General features: G+C 29.8%; 2 protein-coding genes across 2 annotated transcripts; both read left to right on the forward strand.

The window, feature by feature from the left end:
• Positions 1–1,331: 1,331 nt before the first annotated feature.
• LOC121214040 (flavonol sulfotransferase-like) lies at positions 1,332–2,529 on the forward strand. Its single transcript, XM_041087663.1, has one exon. The coding sequence runs from the start codon at positions 1,361–1,363 to the stop codon at positions 2,300–2,302; it is 942 nt and encodes a 313-aa protein (XP_040943597.1). The 5' UTR covers positions 1,332–1,360; the 3' UTR covers positions 2,303–2,529.
• A 2,087-nt stretch (positions 2,530–4,616) lies between these two features.
• LOC107905311 (flavonol sulfotransferase-like) lies at positions 4,617–5,828 on the forward strand. Its single transcript, XM_016831939.2, has one exon. The coding sequence runs from the start codon at positions 4,647–4,649 to the stop codon at positions 5,586–5,588; it is 942 nt and encodes a 313-aa protein (XP_016687428.2). The 5' UTR covers positions 4,617–4,646; the 3' UTR covers positions 5,589–5,828.
• Positions 5,829–11,720: the final 5,892 nt, after the last annotated feature.

Consider the following 11,720-nt stretch of genomic DNA (forward strand, 5'->3'; position numbering starts at 1 on the left):
TTCTAAAAAAAAAAACCCCTATAAAAAGGATCATCTTTAAGTCATTCAATACAACTTCAAAAGTGCATAAAATATCAAAATCTGAACAGAAGATTTTGATGACTAGAAGTTGTTTCTTAAAATCCTAAAAAATTGAAAAACTTAAATAAATTCTAAAGAATGTCACATCTTTTTGATACAATGGCTAAGACTACCCATAGCCCCCCTCAACACTTAAACAGAGGGATAATAAGCTTTAGTACACTTGAATTCAAGTTCTCCCCAACCCAAATATAAAAAATAAAACCCAAACCCAAATTAATATTTATAAATTTATAGTCCCAACTTTATATAATTTAGTTATAAGTTTAATGTATATTATATACATAATACATAAATAATTTAATTAAAAACCTAAATCCTGCCTCATTTACCAATTCCCAAATCTGAAATTCCTATCCCAAAACCTTGCACCATTTACACTGCCATCAGCCCCTCCTCGACTGTCACCTACTACTGCAGGCCACACGACCACACCCGTCCAGCGTCCACCACCAGCAAGCAATTGAAAGCAAAGTAGCAAGGATAATGCGGCCATGGAAGGCAAGAATTGAAGACAAAGAAGAAAAGGAAAGGAAAGCAAGCTTTATCACGTAATAGAAGGTTTGAATGTTTAAAAGAGATTTCTCATGCAAGTTGGTTGGATTAATTAGGTTAATCTCTAATTTTTGGTTTATTTGATTATTGTTATAAAAAAATTGAATCGATTTAGCGCACACCTTATTTTTTTTTCACCTTCTATTTTCTTTCATGATCTTATTGATTCGACCATAAAATAAAATTCTAATTTATTAGATGTGAATTGCTCTAATCTAAGCATAATTATTGTACAATTTTGTTAAAAAAATGAAACTATATATTTTAAAATAATTATGAATATATTAATATTAGTATGTTGATGTGAACAATTATTTTTAAAACTTCTATAAGATTTTTTATTTTTTAATTTTAAAAAGTACACACGTTCTTTTATTCGAGTTATCATGTTACTTTCATTAAAATAGTACAATTAATTTTTGTGTAAAATTTAAAATACACTTCACCTTTAAAAAATAAAAAAATGCATAGGACAGCACTAACTACATTTATTTATTAATTTAGTTCCTATAACTCTACTCCAATTCAAGAAATCACGTGGTGGACATAATAAAAAACTGATATTAAAAGCAAATAATTCTCCACACTAACATCACATGGTTGAATTAAAAAAAGTTGATTGCGTAATTGTGAAAGAACTTACCTTCTCTCTGAAGCTATTTATAGATCCAATTTTTGTCAAAATACTTGCACTCATTTCTCCTTTCGTTTTTCCTTTATCAAAATGGCCTCCTTCAAAGAGATCATCTCAACACTCCCAAGAAGAAAAGGCTGGACTGACTCAAATAACGACCTTTTTTTGTATCGAGGCTTCTGGTGTTACTCGTTTTTCATTGAAGGAGTGATGTCGGCTCAACAAAATTTTCAATCTCAACCTTCCGATATCGTCATATGCAGTGCACCGAAAACTGGAACAACATGGTTAAAGTCCCTCACTTTCGCCATTGTCACAAGAACCACCTTCGATGATTCCACTAGCCCTTTACTTGCCAATCTATCACATGATTGTGTACCCTTTTTAGAGGTTGATTTAGCCCAATCTTCTACCAATCGAGACCCTAAAAATCCTTTGTTAGCCACACATGTCCCTTACTCTTCTTTACCAATATCAATAATTGATTCCAGTTGTAAAATTGTTTACATTTGTAGGAACCCTAAGGATTCATTCGTTTCGTTTTATCACTTCATTGCTAGGCTCTCGGCATCCAAAGACATGAAGCCCGTTGCTTTAGAAGAGGCCTTTGAGCTTTATTGCCAAGGTGTAAGCAATTATGGACCTTATTGGGATCACGTTCTAGGGTTCTGGAAAGCAAGTTTGGACCGACCTGATAAGATTTTTTTCTTAAAATACGAAGAAATGATAGAAGACACTGTTTTATACATTAAGAAATTAGCTGATTTCATCGGTTATCCTTTCTCTTCTGAAGAAATCAAAAAAGGGTCAGTCGACAAGATCGTAAGCATGTGTAGTTTCGAGAACTTAAGCAATTTGGAAGTGAATAAAAGTGGCAAACATCGTGAAGGAACTCCAGGGGTGATTGAAAACAAGATCTATTTCCGAAAAGGTAAGGTTGGGGATTGGGAGAATTATTTGACACCTGAAATGGCTGCTCAGTTGGACTCGATAACGTTACAGAAGCTAAATGGTTCAGGCTTAACTCTGTGATTGAATCATAAAGCAACCATGGGGTACATTGTCCCTTCTCTGCAATTTCGACATATTGTGTTCTAAAAATAATTTGCGTATGCTTTTTGCAAGTAGCAACACGAGTGTTAAGATCAATAAAAAGTATAGTTGGTTCAATTGAAATCGATTCAATTAATATAATTTGATATAAGTGATTTGATTTTGTTAGTTTAATTTTTATGGATATACTACACCAACTGTCCTAAGCTTTGTATCAAAATTACATTTCGGTTACCCAACTTTTAAAATTTATATCATAGTCACTAACATTATCAAATTGTTACATTTTTGTCACTCGACTACTGTTAACTTCTGTTAAAGAAGTAACGTTGCACCTTAATTCAGAAGGTTAATAGTTAATTTGGTACCTGAACTATAGTTAAAAAATTATTTTCATATTTAAATTTTTTTTACAATAATTGTAAAAAAGTAAAAAAAAGTCTTAAAAATAAAATTCATATAAACAAGAAACAACTAAGAATTTTGCTACTGTCTTTGCTCTCTCTCTCTTTTTTTTTTCTCTTTTTTCATGCAAGTCAACGTTGGCTCCGCTCTTCCCTAATCTTTAAAAATAATATATATAGGTTTTATTTATAGTTAAAAGTAAAATATTGACTTGAAATTTGAGAGAAGAAAGGTGGGTTTGGAGAAGAAGAATAGCACTTTGTATTATAAATTTAAAAACAGAAACCCAATCAGTGTAACACCCCAAACCCAGCCTAGACATTATGGCCGAATCTTGAAGGTTACATTAACTTCTTGAGAATTTAGATTGTTATTTTCTGAAATGTCAACTTGTTTTTCTGTAAAAGTAAATTCTTATAAAAAAACACGTTTTCACTTATTAGTTGCAAAAAAAAAATCCATTCTACAATAAGGGTTTCTTTAAAACATTTGTTCTTTAGTACTAAATTGAAATAATAGACCTATAGTGAACTCGCTTATTTTTCAGAAAATTAGATTTCTCATTTTGTTTTGCAGCGGAAAAACTTTTACTTGTATAATTTTGAAAATCGAACATTTTTTAATTAACAGAAATCATGTAGAAAATTTAAACTAATTAACTAAAAACTGAACAAAACCCAAATCCAAAATAAAAGTTCAAAAATTAGTTCGACAGTCCAAAAGTCCATAAATTTTAATTAATAATTATTTAAAATGATCTTATGCAAGAAAACTAATACGAGCTCCCGAGTGCCGCCCAATCCTAATCCCGTGGGTTACCTGAAATATTAAGCAAGTGGGTGAGCTAAAAAGCTCAGTGTGTGCCTTACTCTAACCGTAAACATGGACAAATAACTCTACCAGTAAACAATTCTACTAGTTGAAACATGGAAAACACAACAAACATAATTTTGACCAACATAAAGCCCACCAATTTAAATGACCCAATCACCCTTCAAAAACCTATCAATACCTTCATCTACTTAGCTTAAAATTAGATCATCTAAATTCCAAATTAAGGCCACTCAATGCATAAGGTTAATTTTAAAGGAGTTTTATAGATGTGATTTAAAAGCACTAAAATCACATGGATGAATTACAAAAATTTTACTGTGTACTCGTGAAATAAAGTAACTTTATTTACATAGACCAATTTTTATTAAAATATTTGCACTCATATCCCTTTTTGGTTTATTTGATTATTGTTATAAAAAAATTGAATCGATTTAGTGCACACTTTATTTTTTTTTTCACCTTCTATTTTTTTTCATGATCTTATTGATTCGACCATAAAATTTTTTTATGATATGTTCTTAATGGAATAAAATTCTAATCTATTAGATGTGAATTGCTCTAATCTAAGCATAATTATTGTACAATTTTGTTAAAAAAATACTTTATTTTATGAAACTATATATTTTGAAATAATTATGAATATATTAATATTAGTCTGTTGATGTGAACAATTATTTTTAAAACTTTTATAAGATTTTTTATTTTTTAATTTTAAAAAGTACACACGTTCTTTTATTTGAGTTATCATGTTACTTTCATTAAAATAGTACAATTAATTTTTGTGTAAAATTTAAAAATGCACTTCACCTTTTAAAAATAAAAAATGCATAGGACAGCACTAACTACATTTATTTATTAATTTAGTTCCTGTAATTCTACTCCAATTCAAGAAATCACGTGGTGGACATAATAAAAAACTGATATTAAAAGCAAATAATTCTCCACACTAAGATCACATGGTTGAATTAAAAAAAGTTGATTGCGTAATTGTGAAAGAACTTACCTTCTCTCTAAAGCTATTTATAGATCCAATTTTTGTCAAAATACTTGCACTCATTTCTCCTTTTGTTTTTCCTTTATCAAAATGGCCTCCTTCAAAGAGATCATCTCAACACTCCCAAGAAGAAAAGGCTGGACTGACTCAAATAACGACCTTTTCTTGTATCAAGGCTTCTGGTGTTACTCGTTTTTCATTGAAGGAGTGATGTCGGCTCAACAAAATTTTCAATCCCAACCTTCCGATATCGTCATATGCAGTGCACCGAAAACTGGAACAACATGGTTAAAGTCCCTCACTTTCGCCATTGTCACAAGAACCACCTTCGATGATTCCACTAGCCCTTTACTTGCCAATCTATCACATGATTGTGTACCCTTTTTAGAGGTTGATTTAGCCCAATCTTCTACCAATCGAGACCCTAAAAATCCTTTGTTAGCCACACATGTCCCTTACTCTTCTTTACCAAGATCAATAATTGATTCCAGTTGTAAAATTGTTTACATTTGTAGGAACCCTAAGGATTCATTCGTTTCGTTTTATCACTTCATTGCTAGGCTCTCGGCATCCAAAGACATGAAGCCCGTTGCTTTAGAAGAGGCCTTTGAGCTTTATTGCCAAGGTGTAAGCAATTATGGACCTTATTGGGACCATGTTCTAGGGTTCTGGAAAGCAAGTTTGGACCGACCTGATAAGATTCTTTTCTTGAAATACGAAGAAATGATAGAAGATACTATTTTATATGTTAAGAAATTAGCTGATTTCATCGGTTATCCTTTCTCTTCTGAAGAAATCAAAAAAGGGTCAATCGACAAGATCGTAAGCATGTGTAGTTTCGAGAACTTAAGCAATTTGGAAGTGAATAAAAGTGGCAAACATCGTGAAGGAACTCCAGGGGTGATTGAAAACAAGATCTATTTCCGAAAAGGTAAGGTTGGGGATTGGGAGAATTATTTGACACCTGAAATGGCTGCTCAGTTGGACTCGATAACGTTACAGAAGCTAAATGGTTCAGGCTTAACTCTGTGATTGAATCATAAAGCAACCATGGGGTACATTGTCCCTTCTCTGCAATTTCGACATATTGTGTTTCTAAAAATAATTTGCGTATGCTTTTTGCAAGTAGCATCACTTCTCGTGTTGCTCATGTTAAGATCAATAAAAAGTATAATTGGTTCAATTGAAATCGATTCAATTAATATAATTTGATATAAGTGATTTGATTTTGTTAGTTTAATTTTTATGGATATACTACACCAACTGTCCTAAGCTTTGTATCAAAATTACATTTCGGTTACCCAACTTTTAAAATTTATATCATAGTCACTAACATTATCAAATTGTTACATTTTTGTCACTCGACTATTAATTTCTGTTAAAGAAGTAACGTTGCACCTTAATTCAGAAGGTTAATAGTTAATTTGGTACTTGAACTATAGTTAAAAAATTATTTTCATATTTAAATTTTTTTTTACAATAATTGTAAAAAAGTAAAAAAAAAGTCTTAAAAATAAAATTCATATAAAAAACCAGTTGGAGCAAGAAACAACTAAGAATTTTGCTACTGTCTTTGCTCTCTCTCTCTTTTTTTTCTCTTTTTTTCATGCAAGTCAACGTTGGCTCCGCTCTTCCCTAATCTTTAAAAATAATATATATATAGGTTTTATTTATAGCTAAAAGTAAAATATTGACTTGAAATTTGAGAGAAGAAAGGTGGGTTTGGAGAAGAAGAATAGCACTTTGTATTATAAATTTAAAAACAAAAACCCAATCAGTGTAACACCTGGACATTATGGCCGAATCTTGAAGGTTACATTAACTTCTTGAGAATTTAGATTGTTATTTTCTGAAATTTCGACTTGTTTTTCTGTAAAAGTAAATTCTTGTAAAAAACTTGTTTTCACTTAATAGTTGCAAAAAAAAACCCATTCTACAATAAGTGTTTCTTTAAAACATTTGTTCTTTAGTACTAAATTGAAATAATAGACCTACAGTGAAATCGCATATTTTTCAGAAAACTAGATTTCTCAGATTTCTCATTTTGTTTTGCAGCGAAAAAACTTTAACTTGTTTAATTTTGAAAATCGAACATTTTTTTAATTAACAGAAATCATGTAGAAAATTTAAACTAATTAACTAAAAACTCAACGATCTTATGCAAGAAAACTAATGCGTGTAACACCCCGACCCGCGTCCGTCGCCGGATTAGAGTTACGAGACATTACTAAACAAAGCACACATTCAAAAACACATAAAACCCAATTTAAACAAAATTATCATGAACAAGCCATTTTTAAACCAAACCGATCACAAGCATGGAAATTAAACCATTTTCGCATGGCTATTTATATATTATGATCCAAAACTAACCAAAAACATAATCAAGCTTATACATGCCATAAGATCGAGTTCAACTTTAACAAAATACCAAAAGAAGTCGATAGTGTGATAGACTATGCTGGTGATTCACGAGCTCGTAACGCGACTCCAAAATCTATAAAACAGAGGTAAACAAAAACACACACAGTAAGCTATTAAAGCTTAGTAAATCTAAAGCTTAACAAATTATATAAAGAATAAAAAAAAAACAATTAAACAAGTTCTTGGTATATCTATTGAATTTTAAAAAAAATCACATATATATTGTCTTTTGAATATTTGCTATTCATAATCCCCTTATTTATAATCAAACATATGAATTCACAAAATGCAAATCACTAAACTCATATATAAATATAAACAATATGTACACCACCAATTTATATATATATATATGCATTCGTCAAAAGTCCTACTTACGAATGCATTACATATTATTTGTATATAATCATATGCATACGAAATTTTCATAATTTAAAACTTAATCTATATACATTTCAATTATGAATAACCGAATGCTTATGTATTTGCACCTAACAAATTATCATAACCAAATGAATATACATATACATCAAATAAATATATTCAGATATAATCACATTTACCAATATATATAACACCGAGTACAAACATATTCCTTAAAAACATATACCAAATGCATATATAAATTTACTATATGCATATAACCATATATATATAATTTCATATATAACAAGTGCAATAAACCGTGTATATATATAAATATATATATACTCTCCAAATATAATAACAAGTATTTATCTGCTCGTCAAACTTATTTATCAAATATATATGCTTGATCTTTAAATATATATATTATTGACATATCACGTACATATTCAATATATTGAATCCAGTAATATAGTCACCGGTATTTAGCCTGCTAGGTTGTAAAACCTGATTTAATACACCGGCTTTTAGCCTGCTAGACTTATAGTCCGAATAATTTCACTGGCATTAAGCCTACTAGACAATGAGTCTGAATTATATCACCGGCATCAAGCCTACTAGACAATAAGTCTGAATTACATTCGATCACTTTATATTAGTCGTTCAAACTAACAACCTCATATATTCATTTCCATTCAAGAACTTTCGCATGAATAAATTCACATAATCGAAACTTTCTTAAACATATATAAGTTCCATACCTAAATTCATTTCAAGAACATATATGCATATACTTGCTTCATCGCATTTCATAATATCTTACACATATATCCTACCTAAATTCGGATTTAGTACCTATTCATGTATGTAAACATATCCAATCAAATATAGCATATACATATATTTTCAACTCACACGTAAACATACCTATTCAATACTACATATATACTCATGAATTACATGTCTTAAATTAATCCCAAAGGTTTATACACGTATATACATATATATGTATATTCGAACCTTATATAATAACAAGTTATAAATACCTTTGAATCTAAACCAAGAATTTATACATATTCGAATCTACCATATAAATATATAAATTCATACTCAATTTCAAAACAAGAACTTATACATATATAATGACATATCTAAATTCAATACACAACACATACACGTATATTTGCATGCTTATTCGAATATATATATACAATTATAACATACATATCACAAATCAAATCCAAGAGTTTATATATATATATATTTATAATCATTCGAACCTTATATATATATACATATATCTTATACATATCTTTGATTAATCTAATATTTTATACATGTATATGCTTATATACCGTTTATACTTTATCTAAATTTAAAGGTTTATACCTATATATATATTAGAACTTTAATAATACATGTATATCATTCATACTTTATTTTATTTCAATCAATATGCTTTTAAAATAAAGTTCAACAAAATACAATACATTTACATACCCATATACCGATTTAATAACATTAAATAGCTAATAGACTTACCTCGGACAGTGAAAAATTGAAATCGAATAATTAGTCAACAATTTTGGTTTTTCCCCGATCTAGCTCCGATTTCTTTGGTTCTTGATCTAAACATATTCAAAATGAGCTAGTTTAAATATTATTAACTTCAATTTAATCCAAAAACACATAAATGGGAAAATTACAAATTTGCCCCTAATATTTTACATTCAAATTTTTACTATACTAAGGTTAGGCCGAATCTTCATTATACTCATACAAGTCCATGCATTTCATTTATTTCGTATTTTAGTCCCTCAAAAATTTATTTTCACAATTTAACTCTAACTACTCAATTTCACCAAAACTTCCAATACAAAACATATTAATCTAAAATATATCTTTCATTATTCATCATCAAACATCACATAACACAAATGTTCATCAATGGCACAACTCAAAATATTCATCAAAATTAAAAATTCAAACATGCGTCGGATAGTATTCGAAACAACGATCTCGAAAACGTAAAAATATTCAAAAAATCGAACAAAGAATTAACCTTAATCAACAATAGAAATGCCGAACCCTAGAAAGCCATGAATAAATTCCCAAAGTTTCCTTATTCGGCCAAAGAGATGAAAATGTCTTATGATTTCTTTACTTATTTTAATTATAAGATATAATTTAATATTTTACTAAATTAACCTTATTATAATAAATACTTATAACATATATATTTTGGACAATGTTGTCATATACCACCCACTAACTAAATCTTGGTCTAATTACATCTTTAGACCTCCCACTTAAAAAGACAACAACAAATAGGTGCTTTTAAAATTTAACCTCTAACTTTTATTTTACGCGATTAAACCCTTTTCATCGAATTAAACCTTCAAACGATTAAATTTCCACACGAATTTTTCACACCTATAACTTAACATATAATAAACACTAAAAATAATATTAAAATATTTTTTGACTCAAATTTGTGATCCCGAAACCATTATTCCGATTAGGGTCAAAACCGGGTTGTTACAATGCGAGCTCCCGAGTGCCGCCCAATCCTAATCCCGTGGGTTACCTGAAATATTAAGCAAGTGGGTGAGCTAAAAAGCTCAATGTGTGCCTTGGCCCTCACACATAAATCATATAAAAAAACATGCACATATGCAAATAGCAGAACATACAAAAGAAATGTTATAACATGCTTAGCATAACAAAGTTATACATATTAATCCTATCCCCATCCACTACACACCAGCTCCATCCATCCAATTACACCAATTAGGGCTATTAGAACCCATCCATCCATCACACCAAAATGTGGTCATATGCCATTCAAATGATAGGTAGCTATGTTGCCATAAGTATATTGAGGAAATACCACCAAAGTTATTTAGTGCAATTAAACTGCCAAAATCATACTGCCTCTATCACAAAACCATATCCCACCCCCAATGCATATGCAAAGACATACCTCATGTTCATATATAACCATAAGAATTATGCCATACATAAGTAAGAGATAACATAAAAAAAGCACACTAATTAGCTTACTTAGAGCTTTCCTGATCAGAATCATACTTAGGCTAATATACATACACATAGGTTTACGGATTACATGACCTAGAATGCTTATAGAATATTTGTACATAATGTTATTTACATATCAGAGTCCTGAACTTAACAAATCTCTTTCATTTGGCTTGAAAATGGCCCAATTTAACAATTCAAAGAAGGCCCACACGACTTACCTACCTAGATCGTGTGGCCCACACACCCTACTTGAACAGGCCATGTGACTTACACGCTCGTGTGGCTCACACAACAGAGCACACAACTGTATGGCTCACACAGCAGAGCACACGACTATGTGGTGTCGTGTAACACCCCTAACCCATGCTCGTCGCCAAAATAGGGTTATGGAGGATTACCAAAGTTTTCAAAATAATTTCAATTAATTTATATCAATTACTGTTCATAATTGAAATTAATTATAAATCCATCATACAATAAAATTAACGTTCTAAACCCATTTGATACTTATAATTTATTTCCATACATTAATATAGGGAATAAAACAATTCATTTGCTTCAATTTGGTCATTTTGGATATTTTTACAAAATTACCCCTAAAATTTTGTTTTTATTCAATTTAGTCCCTGAGCCTAAAACATGTAAAGCAGCTATTTTTAAAATAAGCTCATACTAGATGAATAATCACATATATTTTCCTCCTCCTCCACTCCATTCCACATCCTTGAGATATATACATAATACCACTATTTACTTGTATACTCATAACAAGCTGTTCACTTGAGTCATAGTCACTAAATTAATCATACCTTGAGCTACAAAATTCTAAATCAAGATCCAGTTAATGTTTTAGAAACTAGACTCAAATATATTTCTACTATAAAAATTTCAGAATTTATGATTCAGCCAATAAGTACAGTAAAATCTTCAAATTTATCCCGATTCTGCTATTCGATAGCTTCGACATTTCTTTACTAAAAATTATTTATCTCTTAGTACAAAATTCGGATGATGTTCCCATTTATTTTTCTTGAAAATAGACTCATTAAGAACTTAATCATTCAAATTTAAACCATCCAAATATTTTTATACAATTTTTAATGATTTTCCAAATTCAGAACAGGGGAAAACAAAATCATTCTGACCTTGTCTCACCAAATTTATTATATCTCATAATTTACTATTCCATTGCTTACACCGTTTCTTCTATGAGAAACTAGACTAATAAGCTTTAATTCCATATTTTTTTAATTCTTAATTCGATTATCACAATTTATGATGATTTTTTAAAGTTAGCCTACTGCTACTGTTCAAAAATTGTTTTAGTGCAAG

This window comes from Gossypium hirsutum, chromosome D01 (genome assembly GCF_007990345.1).
Source record: "Gossypium hirsutum isolate 1008001.06 chromosome D01, Gossypium_hirsutum_v2.1, whole genome shotgun sequence".
NCBI lineage: Eukaryota > Viridiplantae > Streptophyta > Magnoliopsida > Malvales > Malvaceae > Gossypium > Gossypium hirsutum.

What these genes read in the sequence shown, in the direction of transcription:
- LOC121214040 (XM_041087663.1), top strand. Translation starts at nt 1,361, where the DNA reads ATGGCCTCCTTCAAAGAGATCATCTCAACACTCCCAAGAAGAAAAGGC.
- LOC107905311 (XM_016831939.2), top strand. Translation starts at nt 4,647, where the DNA reads ATGGCCTCCTTCAAAGAGATCATCTCAACACTCCCAAGAAGAAAAGGC.